This window comes from Myotis lucifugus, unplaced genomic scaffold (assembly GCF_000147115.1).
Source record: "Myotis lucifugus unplaced genomic scaffold, Myoluc2.0 scaffold_231, whole genome shotgun sequence".
In the NCBI taxonomy this organism is placed as follows: domain Eukaryota; kingdom Metazoa; phylum Chordata; class Mammalia; order Chiroptera; family Vespertilionidae; genus Myotis; species Myotis lucifugus.
The window spans coordinates 170558-189436 of NW_005871279.1; the positions used below are offsets into that span (position 1 = coordinate 170558).

The window sequence follows — 18879 nt, forward strand, 5'->3', positions numbered from 1 at the left end:
TATATATATATATATATATATATATATATATATATATATATATATTCTATCTAGGTCATATATCACACATTAGAAATAAAGTATTATAAGTATCATCAAATTTCATGTTCTAGGAAAAAAGCTGAATGTTTTAAATAGTAACTAGCCTGACTTTTTCCAAATATATGTTAACATGTTAATAAATGTGCATCTTAGCATATTTGAATTGCTCTTCATTTTGATTAGGATGCTTTCTCAGAAAGCTCGACTAACTAGAAGGATGTTGATTTTTTTGCTTGCATTTCTATTTTTCCTAAAAATATTTGAGTCAGCTTAAAACACATATACAAAATGTTTAATAAATTAGAGCTAGAAGTAGAAAGTTGATCCATAAAAACAAGAGGAAGCCCTGGCTTAGTTGGTTGGTCATCATCCTGTGCACTGAGAGGTTGCTAATTTGATTCCTGGTCAGGACACATATTCAGGTTGCAGGTTTGATCCTCAGTAGGGGGCATACGGAAAGCAACTGATCAATGTTTCCCTCTCACATCAATGTTTCTTTCTCTCTCTCATTCTCCCTTCTTCTCTCTCTAAAAATCAATTTAAAATCTTAAAAAACAACAACAAGAGGGAGCAGAGTTCCATTTGATAATTATGACCAGAGATGCACCACACAGGTGCCATCCCTGCCTCTGGGCCTCTGGCAGCAGCCAGGGGGCAGAGAAGTGACCAGGCCCTCATCATAGGAAGCACAAAGGCTGTAGGAAAGATCGAGGGCACTGAGGGTAATGGCCTCAAGCAGAGTTTTTTGTTTTGTTTTGTTTTGTTTTTTGACAAATGCATAAGTTTGTTTCATATGGTGTTTTCTGACCTCAGCTTTTGGTAAACGCAGATAAAGGTAAAGTGTCACTGACTGAAGGTGATGTCTCCATGGTGGAAGTGAGAGGAAGGAAGAAGGAAGGTTACTTAGTACATCACCTGCATAAAGACTTCAAAAGGGGAAAATATAACTAGGAAGTGAATGAAAAGAATAACCCTTCAAATTTATTCTCTAAATATTTTGTCCTTTGATCAGGAACTGAAAATTGGAATACTCTAAATCCCTTAATTCCAAGTATCAAATATATCATGAGCTAGATTACCAAATAGAGATACAGGAATTTTTCAGACAAGACTGTGGTGGAAACGTGTAATAAACCTTGGTTCCAAAAAGGACTGAAATAAACTGGAAGGCTCTGGAAAAGAAAGGCCGCAATCTTGGTCAACACAGCCATTCATTTCTGTTTCTCTCTCTACAGACCAGTTTCACCTGCATCTTTGTCCATTTAGAAAAAGATAAAGATCTGCCCCATAGCTTGCAAGTTCACATGTTCCCTTCATTTAATTCATGCGCCAAAACATTCAAACTGACTGTGAATCCTTGTCCCAGATTCCTGAAAGAATGCGGTTGGCCTAAGAGACCAGTATTCCAAGGCCCTACCCTGAGGGCAGAGACAGTTTCAGACAGGACTAATTAGATATCCTCAAAGATGATTACTAAGAATTTTCAAGTTGGTCTTACATGAGGCTTAGAATGTGAATTCTCTACCTCCATATTGGCAGACTATGCAAATGCTTTGAAAATAAGGTGAAGAAATACAGAAATCTTTCTACTATTGAATCCAAGATGCCCAAACAATGTTTTTGCCCATGCAAAAATAAAACCTCCCCATATGTGCACTGAACTAGGCTGCAGGCAATGCAAAGATTGTCCTTAGGAAGCAGATTTGTATCTGCTCCCGCAATTAGGCACACTCTAGATTGAAAGTGCAGAGTTCCACACCACAGGATGTGGTGGAAAAAAGATGACTGTGGCCTGGACAATTTTCAGAGCAGGTGTTCCAAGTCATCAAAAAGACACCCGAGGAGTAATACTCCCGCGGAAAAAGTCATATTAAGCTGCAGAGTTCTGCAGTGTGCTTACCAGGATAAGCTGTGGAAAACGTGTACTTGCACAAAATGGAATGGGTTGTCTTGTTTTGTAGAGTTTTGATCAATTGCCTTTTGTCTCTGAGAAAATGATTTTAGTTTTGATAAAGCTGATAACGCGCAGTTCCTTCTGGCTGCAGTAGGATGCAGAATTATTTGTACCCAAAAATCAATTCTAGTTGTTGAAAATGAAACCCAGTCATCAGCATATAGGAAGAGGCTTACCTTTCTATCTATCAAGATGGCACATACCCAATTTGTCTATAATCAGTATCATATCGTGAAGGATATTCGCTTAAAAGATGAATAAATAAAACACCACTGTTTTATATGACATGAAATTGGGAACGGGTATGTCAGGAAGTTTTTCCCCTACAGTTCATTTTTAGAGGGGTATTTACTCTGACGTTTTCAGAATCACAATACTAAGCCTCACTTTTGAGTCAAAATTTAGTGAGAGATTAACTTGTAAAACAATCATATTTTCTTGAAAGTAATAGTGGTAAGTGGTAGCGTAATACTGTTCCTAAAACACCCTTGAGATAGAAAGCATCCAGCTTAAACAACATAATAAGCAAAGAGAAGTTATTAGTACCTAGTTTGGAAATATTAAGGCCACTTACCCTTCTTTCCTCTCATTTTAGGATATGAATATGGATAAATACAGTCAAATTATTTCCTCCTGGTTCATTATATTAAATAATACTCTTAATTTCAAGTTACAAAACCCCAACTGGTTTAATGAAAAGCGAGACTATTGCTGTGTATAAACTGCAAAGTCAAGAGTAGGGTGAGATTTGAGCCAAATCCAGGCTCTCCAATCAGGTCCTCAGTACATTCTCAGTGTCTGCTTTGCTTTCTTCTCTGTAGGATTGATCTTCAGACAGGGTCTTCCCACATGTTTGCAGGAGTTTATAACTCCAGTAAACATCGAAATTCTGAGTGAACTCACATCTCCATCAACTCTACTCCTAAACCTGGGTAACTTGTGAAAAACACTAGCATACTGATCGACTGATGTTACGTTAAATTTTATGATTGCCTCTCAATCAGGCTTCCTATTCTGCTTATTGATTTATGTCTCAGACATCTCAAAGTACATAGCTGTACTGTTTTGTGTCTCCATGTTCATGAGGTTTCTTCCAATTAGAATGTCCCAATAGAATGTCCCAACACCTACTCATGACCTTAGGGCAGCGGTTCTCAACCTGTGGGTCGCCATCCCTTTGGCGGTTGAACGACCCTTTCACAGGGGTCGCCTAAGACCATGCTGCATATCAGATATTTACATGACGATTCATAACAGTAGCAAAATTACAGTTATGAAGTAGCAACGAAAATAATTTTATGGTTGGGGGTCACCACAACATGAGGAACTGTGTTTAAAGGGCCAGAAGGTTGAGAACCACTGCCTTAAGGACTTGCAAATTAGTTCTAATCATTCCAGGTTTAGCTCAATAATCACCTCTTTTACAACCTTCCTTCATTTCTTCCTATGAGGTTACCCCACATCACCTTCCTACATACCTCCATTTTAGAAACAACTCTACCGCATTACAATTAAAGTTTACTTACCTATCTTCCTGCATCAAGGCACTTTGACCATTTATTAATAAGGCACCTTGACCATGCCTTAGTTTGTCTCCCCCAGCCCCTATGTCACAGTGAATAGCACATTCTAAATTAATAATATTTTTGTTGTTTTCGAATGAATAATGAGTTGATGAATGAGAATTTCCTCAAGAAATTTTCTAGAACTTTTCCTAAATAATGTGTATTTTATATCGAGATTATTTTCATTCAATATTTTTCTATGAAAAATAGACTCTAAATAAATATTTGAGTTTAGCCCTGGTTGGTTTGGCTCAGTGGACAGAGCGCCAGCCTGTGGACTGAAAGGCCCCAGGTTCAATTCCGGTCAAGGGCACATGCCCGGGTTGCAGGCTCGATCCCCAGTGGGGGGCATGCAGGAGGCAGTCGATCAATGAGTCTGTCTCATCATTGATGTTTCTATCTCTCTCTCCCTTCCTCTCTGAAATCAATAAAAAAAATTTTAAAAAATATTTGAGTTTATAAACCTTAAGAAATTTGTAATCTCTAATGGCAATACATTTAATTGCAAACTATTTATTTCAAATAATTCTAATGGTTATATTAAGAAGCTATAACTTCAGTGCATATATATGCCTGCCAATGTGCAAATACCCACTATTAATATGGTATATGTTGAATAGTATTTCAATTTGAACATCTTTGGTTCCAGGTCAATGATCCAGGGAATTTATGAAATTTGTAAGAAAATTCCATTCTACACTGGATCTTTAATAAAAGGATGAAATATGTATCTATGTATAAAGACATAAGTTGTTCAATTGCAAAAAAAATGGTGTTATCAAAGACCTATCTCAACTGCCAGGAACAATATGAAATATAGATAATCACAAATTAAATACTTAACATTTAAAATGTTAACAGTAGTTCTGGGTGTTTAAGTGCTTCATTCTCCTTTCTCTGTTCTTTGATATTTGTCACATGAAGCCTACCTGCAGCAAGGCCCTTTGACCATTTATTGAGGCACCTTGACCATTTATTAAGGAATCTCTCTTTTTTTAAAAAAGGCAAAAAGTATTTCATCATGCTGCACTGCTTGCCTGTGCTTCTGCCTGTGCATTTGTACCAAACTTACATTTTTCAATTATTTCTGTGTCATTTGGCATTTTTGTCTGACAGGTAAATTAAGGTCATCAAGAAGAATGAATCTTGAAATCTTCTGTGTCCCAAGGTAGCCACAGTTTGATGTAGCGTGTTGCATTGTTTCTGAAGAAGTGGCAGAGCAGTGTCAGAAAGCACAGCTGTGAAATCACTTTCTGAAAAGGCATAATCCCATCTTAGGGTCTCTACTTCAACAGAAATGATCCATGAGCTCTGTTTCCATCCATCTGAGAACTGGCTTACTTGAGTAGAACAGCAAATCTCTTACCATTCTCTCTCCACCACCCCCAACCAATCTTAGAGGTATTTTCCCTGTTCATAGATGGCACACACATTGAAGAAAAGTAAAAGAAAAATGTTAATACAATACCATGCCAATACCTCTTCCTTTAAATATCTACTCATTCAAAGCCTAGGCAGGGATACATAAATAAAGATCCTAACTCTTGCTATTTTCTATCAATTTATCTCTGAATAAATGCCAAAATACAAATGTGTAAGGAGCATTTCTGTAACTAGAACATTTTTAGCATTAATATTACCAAATATGCCATTGCTCCATTGCATTCCACATAATTGAAGTTACCATCTAGCTGAATTGAAATGTATGTAATAAGATGAGCATTGGAACTTTGAGAATAGGGTAAAATGGGTTTGAATCTAAGAAATACTTAAAATTTAAGAATGACAGGATTGATGATCAACCTGAAGCCAGAGAGAATTGTGTGAGGGCTGGGTCGGAGGATTCAGGCCTGGACATCTCTAAGAATGGTGTACCCACTGCAATGGGAAATTTTACCATCTAGGCCAGCAGTTCTCAACCCTTTGGGGGTCGAACGACCTTTTCACAGAAGTCACCTAAGACCATCGGAAAACACATATATAATTACATATTGTTTTTGTGATTAATCACTATGCTTTAATTATGTTCAATTTGTAACAATAAAAATACATCCTACATATCAGATGTTTACATTACGATTCATAACAGTAGCAAAATTACAGTTATGAAGTAGCAACCAAAAATAACTTTATGGTTGGGGGTCACCACAACATGAGAAACTGTATTAAAGGGTCGCAGCATTAGGAAGGTTGAGAACCACTGCTCTAGGCAATGGAGAAGACTCTATTTTTGTGTGTATGTCTTAGAACATTTTATTTTATTTTTAATTTAATTTAATCTTCCCATCACCATTTATCCCATCTATGCTCTCTTCCACTTCCATCTATCCTCCTTCATCCCTGGGGAAACTAAAAATAAAACAATCTCATTCACATTTGCTTAAAAAAATACCTAGGAATAAATTTAACCAAGGATATAAAAGACCTATACTTGGAAAATTATATAAAGAACAGTAAATATTTTTATTTATCATTTTGAAGAAAACTTATCTGGCCACCCAATGTGGGATGGATTGGGAAGAAACTTTGCGGAAAGGTAATCTAATAGAAAATTCAAAAACTAGCCTATTCATATGAGACTGATCCCTGAAATGAGGCTGTGCCCATGGTAATGGCGAGATAATATAAAACATGATAAAGATTCGACTCTGGACCTAAAGTTGTAGGGAAAGGTAAAAGCAATGAAGATCTCACTTTTTAAGCCCAGGTATCCAAGAAAATAACATTATCTACAAAATCACAAGATTGTGTTCATCTAGGAGAAACATTTCCTCAGCTTTCATTCATATCTCACACTCTTATGTCTACAATACCATGTTATGTATTGAGATTTTACAGATTGATTCATCTCCAGTAGATATTGCTATGTCTTTATACTGTATATGTCCCTCATTTCATAGGGTTATATCATTCCTGATTACAATAGATGACCTGAGAGGGGAATTTCCTTTCCTGGAAAAAAAATGCTAAGGATTTTCTGTATTGTTAGTCAAGTAACCTTAAGATTAATTTAATCTATTGGGCACTGTCATTCCATTACTTTACTGAGATTTCTGCTGTGTTTTACAAAATCATTTTGGTGAAATGATGAGATAATATCACTTGAAATTTTTACATTTCATAAAGAATTGCGAGTTTTAAATAAAACATGTGAATATGAAGCAAATATACACCACTTATTCACAGAGCAACATTTTGAGAAATACTTTATTCTGACACTCCTCCCCCCCAGAATCATGTAACTGCCTTCTTCAATTATTTTAAAAAGATCTTCATAACAGAAAAGAGCTAACTTTAAAAAGCTATTCCACAGAAAATGACAAAGAATGTGACAGATTTTACTTTGAAATGTAAATATAAACTAGAATAATTTTGATTACGAAGAGACAAAAATCTTATGCCTCCATAGAAGAAAATTCTCTGGTTAAAAATAGCCATAATGTTTTTTTTCTCATACTTTCCAGAAGATGTTATATTTATTTTTTTATTTTTTTTTAAGTATTTGGAATCCAAGTAAAGAACTTCAGTTTTTCAAAAAATAGAAATAACTAAAGTAAACCTAACTTAATAATGCCATTCTGACTTATACCAAGCCTTTGCTAGGTATTAAGTCTTTGTTCAGTATGAATTTTGCAACTCTTTTTGGAAATTGCTTCCTCTAAAGGAAGTGTGCTTCTTTCCAAACCCATAGAATGAAATGTATCATTTTGATATACTTATATTTTTCTAAGACTACAACCTCATTCCATTAGTCAAAGAGATATTTTCAACCAACCAGTCACAAATACATTTTTTCTTTTTTTATTAAATATGTTTTTTTATTGATTTCAAAGAGAGGATAGGAGAGAAAGATAGAAACATTAATGATGAGAGTCATTTATCTGCTGCCTCCTGCGCACCTCGTACTGGGAATCAAGCCTGCAACATGGGCATGTGCCCTGATTGGAATTGAACCGTGACCTCTAGTTCATGGGTTGACACTCAACCACTGAGCCACGCCAGCCAGACAATACGCTTCTTTTCTTAATATGGATTTCATTGTGTTTCCTTTGCCCTCTATGGAGTAACTTAATGTGAGTAAATTATAGTATTTATTTTCTTCTACAAAACTAATTAGAAATAATCTTTTCAGGATTAAAAAATGAATAGATGGTGCTAACCGACAAGTTTACATCACAGAGAAATTTGTAGCTATACTGTACTTCCATTTGCTAGATAATTACATGGTTTATTTGTCTAAATATCTGTTAAATTAATAAAATCTTTGAGGCCTCTAACCAAGGAACAACTCCCCCCTCCTTCTCCTTCATCTAACACATTATATTTCCAGATTCCCACTCTGTGGACTTACTACCAGGGACTGCTGTTTCTCTTCCAGAGCACACTGAAATTTCCCTTTTGTAAAAGTTCTTATACTTGTAATTTTGTGTTCATTGTCTGTCTTCCCCAGCCAATTGTAAATCTAGGAAATTAGTAACTGTCTTCTTTGATCATCACTGTATCCTCAGTGTCCATCTCAGTGCCTGCCTTGTCATGGGTGCTCAATAAGCATTTGTTGAATGAAATAAAAGTTCTTAACCTTCATATTTCTAAGCTTAATCTACTCAATTTGATTAAATGTGGAAATCTGTACTTTCAAGTATCCTCTGCCTTCTGGGAAGCATTATTTTCAAACATACAGAATAATTGGATTCTTCTAATTAAAATTATGTTGGGTAGACTTATGTCACATACATAGTCTAGTTACCTTCAGGGTAAATCTTCTGTACATATCAAGAGGAAAGTGAGGAAGCAGATTACCCATAGGTTAATCTGAGCTTTTCTTACCAGAATCATCCAATGTAAATAATTATTCAATCATTTACTTATGTATCAGGCCCTGTAGCTTGAATATTATATTCGTTTCTTAGGGCTACTATTATATTCATTTCTTAGGGCTACTATAACAAATTACCACATACTTCATGGCTTAAAATGACAAAAATTTATTCTCATAGTTTCGGAGGCCAGAAGCATACTCTCTCCTAAAGTTCTAGGAGACAATCCTTCCTTGCCTCTTCAAGCTTCTGGTGACTCCAGACATTGCTTGGCTTATAGCTGCACAACTCGTCTCTGCCTCTGTCTTCACATGGATGTCTCCTCTTTGTCTTCTCTTCTTCTGTCCCTTATAGGACACTTGTCGTTGGATTTTGGCCCACCCAGTTAGTCCAGAAGGAATGATATTCTTAATCTAATTCATTGGGAGAGGGTACAGGGAATGTCATTATTCTACTTACTACAGATACTTTAGTGAATAAAGCTTCACAAATTATGTGAAGTTCAGTAGGAGGATTGAATAGGAATTCACAAGAGCAAATTTGGCACATTCACGCAACTGGAAGAAATTCAGTATGGTTGGAGAATGATAAGAGATGAATCTGGAGATACATACTAGAGACATTCATATGGAGCCTTTTTAACAAAGTTAAGGGCTTTGGACTTTATCATGAGATGAAGACAGGGCTCTGTGATTGATCAACACCAATATGATAAGAAGGTAGGAATTATCCCATCAAGACCAAGAGCTGCAGCAGGTCCTGGGTGTTCCTCCTATTCCACATGGCAAACCTTATTCTTCTAGATATCTGATTGTACAACCTCCTTCAGGACATTTGTTCCTGCCCAAAATGTCCGCAGAGACAGTTGGTCCACACCAAAACGTTCTTGATATTTGGCCCTATTCAAAATAACCACAGAGACACTTGGTCCATGCCAAAAGGTCGTTGAAATTTGGTCCTATTGAAAATGTCCATGAGCATATTTGATCCATGCCAACTGGTCCTTAATATTTGGTCCTGCCAAAACCGGTTTGGCTCAGTGGATAGAGCGTCGGCCTGCGGACTGAAAGGTCCCAGGTTCGATTCCGGTCAAGGGCATGTACTTGGGTTGCGGGCACATCCCCAGTAGGAGATGTGCAGGAGGCAGCTGATCGATGTTTCTCTCTCATCGATGTTTCTAACTCTCTCTCTCCCTTCCTCTCTGTAAAAAATCAATAAAATATATTTTAAAAAAAAATATTTGGTCCTGTTGAAAACATCTACTCTTAGAACATGAATCATAACAAAAATAACATAAACAAAATTTTAACAAGTTAAATGTGTTATTTAATGACATTTTGGATAAGACCAAATATGACCAGCTACCAGGTGTACCAGTTAATAATGCGGATTTTTTTTCAATAGATGGAGTTACATGGACCAAGTGTCTCAGTGGACATTCTGTATGGAACCAAATATCAACTAGCAAATCTGTAACACAATGTCATAGTAAAATTGTTCTGAAATGTTGTGACAAGGATATTTTTCAACAATCTCATTTTACATACATGAAACCAAGATCAAGCAAGGCTATGATTGTTCTAGGGCAGCGGTGGGCAACCTTTTTGTGAGTGCGTGCCAAAACCAGCAAAATCTCTGACTCAAAATTCTTCTGCATGCCAACCCTAATTTTTTGAGAACATGTTACGCCTACTTGATATCTCTTAAGGTGTACGTATGTGACGAACCTTGAAGAAATGATAAAATTCATTTGAGCGACAAAAACACAGTATATGATGATGAAAAATACATTTATTTTTTAATGTATACATGTACACTGATAGTCCGACAGAAAACTTTATGACTCCGTTTGATATTATCAGTGGGACTTTTGCTGCTGCATCACTGATGACAGAGATTTTACATCAGGTTTATATTTCATGACCTTCAGAGATATGCACGAGCTACTACTTTCATCTGTCAGGCTACTCCTATTATGAGACTTAACAAAATTCATCACTGAGAACAAAGATTCACAAGCGTATGTGGATGAAACCAAAACACTGGTCGGATCTAGGAAGGCAGGGAGAGTTAAGGCAGAGGCATAGAAATTGCTCTTCCCCTCTCTCGTCAATCCATGTCTATGGTCTTTAAGATAACTTGTCATGTAAAATTATTTATTTATCTAAGATGCACCTACACTGAATTTATAATTGTAAATGGAAGATTATAAGAGAGGGTTTCGCGTGCCAGCAAAAGTTACTGGCGTGCCATGTTTGGCATGCGTGCCAGGGGTTGCCCACCCCTGTTTCTAGGGCATACAAAATAGCTGGATCTAGCCAGTTGTTCTGCTAGTGAAAATGGTGGCACAATGATCTGTCAATAGTATGGGCTTGAAGCCTGACAATCACAGTTGGATATCCAGTTTTCCTGTGTACAAGAAAGTATGACCTCAGGCAAGTAATATAAGGTATCCCCCCCAAAAATGTATACACACACTTTGAATAATTATAAAGGCAGTGTTTATTAAAATATATTCCATTTTCAAAATTGAGCTATCAGCTGTTAAAGTGTGTATACATTTTTGGGACACCCTTATATATTCCATTTTCAAAATAGAGCTATCAGCTGTTAAAGTGTGTATACATTTTTGGGACACCCTTATATATAACCACTTAAACTATTTGAACCACTAGGATAGTGCTAAAGGATAGTTTGCTATTAAATAAATAGTGGCTGTTGTTCATGATGATGATGACATTGATGTATTCATAATCATCTCATCCCATCATTCATAGCTTTTTACTTCCAGTATAATAGTGCATCACATTATACACTTTTATTTTCAAATGACACACACACACATATATATATATATATATATATATATATATATATATATATACTATTATTCTCTACAAAGGAGATTAGTATTTAGGATTCTTAGTGCAGAGATTTAGGAAATTAGGACTGTGCATTTTTCAGTGTCACAACTTCATATTCTGTTATTCAATTAAAATTTCAATTAAAGCAAAGTTCATAAATATGTAATCACAAGAGTGAAAAAGAAGATATATTAGTAAAATGGGCAGTTTACCAAGCTATTACTCAAGTAAGACAACACAATTTTTTAAAACAAGGCAATCTGATTTTCAAAAGGCACCCAATTATATAATCTCCTCCTCCATCTGAACTTTGTATACATGGTCTCAATAAATTACTTACTACCTGGCTACCATGAGAATATATGCTCCAGGCTTAAAAGTCTTAAACTATATTACATATTTTATAAATTGAGCAATTGCTAAGTAAATAATGTTTTCTTTTTAAATTCTATTTTCTTTATCTTCAAATAGTTAATGTTGTTTCCTTTAATATCTGTTTCATACAGTGTATTTTCCAATAATTTTAATGAGAAAATGTGACATTTTATAGCATTCATTAATCCCCATGATATCAATGCTAGTTTGAAGATTAGGAAATTCAGTCAAGAAAAAAGTCTTTACTATATTATATATTGGATAAGATGCAACTATTTAGCTTGTCTCTGTACAGATTAAAAACTCAACATTCAAATAAATTGCCTGAAAATATCTTGATTAAATCATAGTGACTAAAATCTAATCCCAAGGTTTAATACATTTCTTATTGCAAACTAAACATAAATGACTTTTGTTTTTATTTAAATATAGATTTCTTAGAGGCATCTTAAATGCTGTGTCTAGATTCTTACTGACTCAATAATAACATTTAATTAGTCTCTATGAATTAGTCATAGAATACTATGATATTCTCTAATAGATATGCATTTTTATTAGTCATAGAATACTATGATATTCTCTAGTAGATATGCACTTTTATGAGGAAGTTATTATTCTGTATATGAATTTATATGTGATATACAGCATGCTTGATTCTCAGAGAAAGAGCTACTTTGCAGAAGTCTTAAACTAATCAAATTTAATAAATTAATATGGTAAGGAATTAAGTGGTTTGCTTGTCAGTTATATTCTTTCTTTGATTCAATTTGCTGCTTAAACTGACTAGAGGCCCAGTGCACAAATTCATGCACCAGTGGGGTACCTCGGCCTGGCCTGCGGGATCAGGTAGAAACAGGCTCTCCAACATCCCCTAAGGGGTCTCGGATTGCGAGAGGGCACAGGCCAGGCCGAGGGACCCCACCGGTGAACAATTGGGGCTGGGAAGGGATGCAGGAGGTTGGCCAGCTGGGGAGGGACCACAGGAGGGCTCCAGGGTGTGTCTGGCCCATCTCGCTCAGCCCCAATCAACTGGACCCCAGCAGCAAGCTAGCCTACTGGTTGGAGTGTCTTCCCCCTGGTGGTCAGTGCACGTCATAGCGACTGGTTGACCAGTCAACTGCCCCCTGGTGGTCAGTCCAAGTCATAGCGAGCGGTTGAGTGGCTTTAGCATATAATTAGCATATTACTCTTTGATTGGTTGAACGGCCAACTGGATGACCTGACACTTAGCATATTAGGATTTTATTATATAGGATTAGGTTAATGAATTTTTTATAGCGATCAAAATAAAAATCAAGTTTTATTCAAGTTAAAGGATATTAAAGGGAATGATTGATTTAATATTTTAGAATATTGATAATTAACTGAATTATTACTGTGACTAATAGCATAGGAAGGAAAAAATAAAACAATAATCTAGAAGCCTGAATTCTGGTGATGATCATACATGAGCTTGGTCAAGTTCTTTAACTTCTCTGGGTTTCAGCTTTCTTACCACTGTTATTAAGCAATTGCCCATATCCTACACCAAGAAAATTATATCCAATTAAAATTTCAGTAATACAAAGAAGTACCAATGAACTAATTGAACTAATATATTTTTAAAGGTTTCTAAAAGGCAGCCCATGCAGTTTTAAGAAATGATTTTATCAATGACAGAAGTAATATGTTGTTGCCATATGTTATCTAGTCTTTTCATCAGTAAAGGAAGCTTTTAAATAGCATATTCTTTTTTAAAATATATTTTATTGATTCTTTACAGAGAGGAAGGGAGAGAGATAGAGAGTTAGAAGCATCGATGAGAGAGAAACATCGATCAGCTGCCTCCTGTACATCTCGCATTGGGGATGTGCCCGCAACCCAGGTACATGCCCTTGACCGGAATCGAACCTGGAACCTTTCAGTCCGCAGGCCGACGCTCTATCCACTGAGCCAAACCGGTTCGGCTAAATAGCATATTCTTAATTACTGCCAAACATCTGAGTACCAATTATGTACACCCTTTTGCTGTGGAGGTGGAGTTTATAACTTTAAACTTGAATTGAGCACTGTTAAATGTAAAGGCAATCTTTTTTTTCACCTGATAAAATCTTTATTTCTCCTTCAATTTTAAAATTGGGGTGACATTGGTTAATAAGATTATATAGGTTTCAAGTATACAAGATGGTGATTCTCTTTCTACTTTGTAGAAATAGACAACAAAACAGTGTGTAAAGCCTTGTTTGTTGACCAAAGTGTTTAAGGAAATAAATTAGCAATTATGTAGACAAAACACTTCAGTCCATCTGCTGATTTAATTTTCAACATATACTTAATCTTAAGAGGTGGGGTATTAAGAATATCTCCATTTTATTGGTGTTTTTGTGAAAAAAAGAAGAAAGGGTTAGCTGTGGGTTATGACCTTTGTCTTAAACACTTATTTTGGGTTTGCATCCTGTGTGCACAATAAAGGGCAAATATGATGGGGGTCTTGGGAATTCATTTCCACATTTTCAGGCATACACTAAGTTGTAAAGTAGATTTGGTAATGAAATGTCATCCCGAGAAATCTTAATCTTGTGTCTGTGTTTCAGCTTCTGATATGGCGGCGGAACAGGGGCAGATTTTGGTGATAGCCACCGCGGCTGTCGGGGGATTCACTCTCCTGGTCATTCTTACTTTGTTCTTCTTAATCACCGGCAGGTAACTGATGTATACCAAATCATTCCCAAGATTTGTGGAAAGCATTTTTAATATACTGTGTATTAAAATGTTTTTAAATGTAACAAAGCACACCTGAGAGAAAAAGGGATCAGGGTCCATTCTGCTCTGAGAGTGAATGTTGTAAGATGACAGAACCACCATGGCTCATTCTCTGTATCCACAGGTCCCTGAAAAATGAGGCAACCAGAGACTTGATAAGAACACTGTGAAAGCTGTAAATGATACATTTCTACTTGATAAGTTAATTCTGAGTTTTCCTTTACTACTACCAAATTATACCATAAAAGGGATTTAGAGAAAATTTAACAGAGATTGAACAATTTATATGAAAGTTCTTTATCAATTTAGTGTTACAGAAATGTGTTATTTTCAATCCATTACATATTGAAAGAATCTATCTTAGAATAAACCCTGCTATATTTTCATTGCCATTTATAACATAAGTGCTGCCCATGCATTATGAATTTGGGGGCACTGATATCTTGATAATACTCTTTCATGGACTTACATACACTTTAAAGACAATCAGTTTGGAGCCTAAAAAGATTATTCAGTTATTAAAGTTCAATGAGTACTATAAGGTGATATTAACTCCAAATACACAAATTATGTTAACTAGACTGTGATAATTTAGATATGATGGTTAATTTGATTCAGAAAGAGTCTTATTTTCTTACTTGAAAATTTCTTTGAAGTAGTTTGGGATGCTGTCTTAAGTATGATTTTATTTAAACAGCGATGTCATTTATCGCAAATTTAAAAAATGACTCTAACTTCATAATGGAAATTGATTTAAATGACATTTTAATAGTAATCCAATATATGGCAAACTTGGATGTAATTTTAAGTTACATTTATATGTATTGTAGAGTAGGAGTTAAGGCCTTATTTTCCCATAGAGTATGGTATTTCAGAAAATTATATAAAAGCACATATACAGTGATATAAATAGCACATGCACATGTGGAAAAGCATTTCATTAAAATATCAGAAAATATTGCCTTGGCATGAAAACAGACATGTAGATCAATTAAACAAAATAGAGAGCCCAAAAATAAAGCTATGCGTACATGGTCAATTAATATTTGACAAAGGAGGCAAGAACATACAATAGGGTAAAGACAGTCTCTTCAATAAATGGGTTTGGAAAAATAGGACAGATACATGCAAAAAAAATGAAACAAGATCACCTTCTTACACCATATACAAAAATAAACTCAAAATAAATTAAAGATTTAAGTGTAAGACTCCATACCATAAAAATCTTAGAAAAAAACATAGACAGTAAAATCTCAGACATTTCTTATAGCAATATTTTTTCTGATATATTACCCCAGGCTAGGGAAACAAAAAGTAAAAATTAACAAATCAAACTAAAAAGTTTTTGCACAGCAAAGGAAACCATCAACAAAATGAAAAGACAACCCACTAAATGGGAGAATATATTCACCAATGATACATATGATGAGGGGTTAATATCCAAACTTTATAAAGAACTCATACAATGCAACATCGAAAAAAAGAAACAATCCAATTTAAAATGGGCAAGGACCTAAATAGACACTTCTCCAAAGAAGGCATACAGATGGCCAAAAGATATACGAAAAGATGCTCAAAGTCACTAATCATCAGAGAAATGCAAATTTTTTTGTCACCTCACACCTGTCAGAATGACTATCATCAATAAGTCAAAAAACAAGTGTTGGAGAAGATGTGAAGAAAAGGGAACCCTTTTGCACTGTTGGTGGGAATGCAAATTGGTACAGCCACTGTGAAAAACAGTATAGAGATTCCTCAAAAAATTAAAAATGGAACTGCCGTATGTCTAGCAATTCCACTTCTGGGTATATATCCAAAGGAACCCAAACACTCATTTAAAAGAATATATGCACCCCTATATTCATTGCAACATTATTTACCATAGCCAAGCTATGGAAGCAAACCAACTCCTCATCTGTAGATTAGTAGATAAAAAGCTGTGGTACATTCAGACAATGTCCATTAAAAATATAGAAATTGCCCTAACTGGTTTGACTCAGTTGATGGAGGGAGCATTGGCCTAGGGACTGAAAGGTCCTGGGTTCAATTCCAGTCAAGGGCATGTACCTTGGTTGCGGGCACGTCCCCAGTAGGGGAGGTGCAGGAGGCAGCTGATTGATGTTTCTCTCTCATCGATGTTTCTAACTCTATCCTTCTCCCTTCCTCTCTGTAAAAAATCAATAAAATATATATTTTTTAAATCTTACCATTTGAGGCAGCATGAATGAACCTAGAGGTTACAATAAGTGAAATAAGTCAGTCAGAGAAAAACAAATACCACATGATTTCACATATATGTGGAATCTAAAGAATATAAATGAATGAACAAAATAGAAATGGAATCATAGATACAGAGAACAGACTGATGGTTGCCAGAGGAGAGGGGATTTGGGGGACTGGGTACAAAGGTAAAGGGATTGAGAAGTACAGATTGGAAATTACAAAATAGTCATGGGAATATAAGTACAGAATAGGAAATATAGCCATTAATATTGTAATAATTATGTATAGTGCCTGTTGGTTACTGGAAATATTAGGGGAAATGCTTTGTAAAGTATATGATTGGCTAACCACTATGCTGTACAACTAATTGAAACTAATACAAAATAATATTGATCATAAACTGTAATAGACTATTTTTCAAAAATAAAAAGAAATTTTAAGAAAATAAAATAAAATATCTCCTTTATATATAAATATGACAAACTTAAAAGAAGACATTACAGTCATTGTAGGTTACATATGTTTGGCCTAATAAATTTGAGAGGTGGGCTTAAATGTTATCTTTTCCTGAAGCAGAATTTGAATACTGCTTAAAAAGAGAATTTAATGATGAAGAAAAATTTGTACTAAATTATTTTTAGTGTTCCATGTTCATGCTTGCCAATTTATATGACATCAGAAATTGTTTTAACATTCTGTATGCTGGGGAAAACAATTTCAACTGTATGAGATAAAAATAATTCATTTTGAAATATCTCTTAAGCACTTTGGTAGAGAAGCATTCATTGGAAATTATTCTATGAGAACTGTAAGACATTTCTGAATAAATACTGAATTTGCCATAGGATTTGAAGCAAAATTCACACTTAAAGAACGGATTGTGTGCCGCAGATGTATTTTGGTTAACCATTTGGAATTAGCAGTTTGATGAACTGTCAGATCAAATGGATGCTGATGAATTTTTCATGTTGAAGAAGTCCTGGGAGATAAGCACCTGCTTCTGTTCTTCAGAACTTGATTACCCTGAGAGAGAAGAGACATGCCTCTACCAAACTTCTGACATTTAAAAAAAAATCAGACTGTGGAAGATAGCTGTCTAAATTTCTGAGATTCTGACTCAAAAACATTTTTTCATTTTATTTAGGAGTCATATATGGAAGGACACAATCATTATTGCTGATTATAAAATATTTTCTAAGATTCCTGTCATTTGGATTAGTCAATCCACTTGAGATTATTGTATTTTTATCTGGGGCTAATTTTGATGCAAACAAAAAAAAACCTTCTGTGGAGTATTTTCACATGCTATAAAGATGTTCCAAAAAGTGGTCTTTATGATAAGGACTTTGCCCATGAGTGATATGTATTTTAATTGGCTTTGGTTCTCATTTAGCATAATTCTAAAAATAAGATTCTATTTACTTTTTTAAAAGGTGCCAATGGTACATAAAGGCAAAAATGAAGTCAGAAGAGAAGAGAAGAAACCACTTACAGAATGGGCATCGTAAGTAGTGAAGTGACTCTTTTCCATTGTTTTATATTCAAAATTTCCTTGTAAACTTGGATCAGTGAGTTAAGAAAGCAAAAAAATCTACTTCCAACCTTTCATCAGGCTTCCCAGGTTTGTTGGTGGAAAGTGCACCTGCTTCTCATTAAATGATATTGCTTTGTTCCTAATTCTGCTTGCTGAAAAGCACGACAGACTGAATATGTCAAAAATACAAAATGGGCACTCCCAGTGTCTCCAGCATGTGAGCTGGTTTATTTAGTGGAGCATTCGCCACAGAAATGTTATGGAATCCGTATTCCTTCTTGTAGGAACTGTCATTTAAACATATAACAATCAATTTACAGTTCATTAACACTAAAACAGAAAATCAGCTCCTTAACTCTAACAATATGTATGAAATCCTTGAGCTGACTACAAGGTTATATCCATTTGAAGGATCTCTTCCCAAGCAAGCTGTAATTACCACTATAGTGAGTTTTGTAATTGCCAACCTCTCCTCCCCAACACCCACCTCCACCTCCACCTCCACCTCCACCTCCACCTCCCAATGGCAAACTACTTTGTCAAGTAGCGAGAGGCTGGATTAACAAGAAAGGGATGTTTTCCAATTAACCACAGTATAGAGATGATATGTGAGGTGAGCTGTTTATTTAAGCTCATCTTCTACTTCAGATTGAGCCAAATGAGTAAGGGGCTTTTAAAACTCTATCACCATCCAGGGGAGGGGATTCAAGAGAGGACATTATAAACTAGAGAGATAATTTAGGGCTATTTATAAGCCTCACAT

At 35.4% G+C, this 18879-nt stretch overlaps 1 protein-coding gene across 1 annotated transcript in view; it reads left to right on the plus strand.

The window, feature by feature from the left end:
* LOC102423914 (ephrin type-A receptor 6) overlaps nt 1–18879 on the plus strand; it is a gene marked incomplete at its 5' end in the record, with an annotated part of 354481 nt that overhangs the window by 69342 nt on the left and 266260 nt on the right. Inside the window, 2 exons of the mRNA XM_023762099.1 lie at nt 14191–14299; nt 18016–18086. Coding sequence (XP_023617867.1) covers nt 14191–14299; nt 18016–18086 — 180 coding nt within the window. The remainder of the gene's footprint in view (nt 1–14190; nt 14300–18015; nt 18087–18879) is intronic.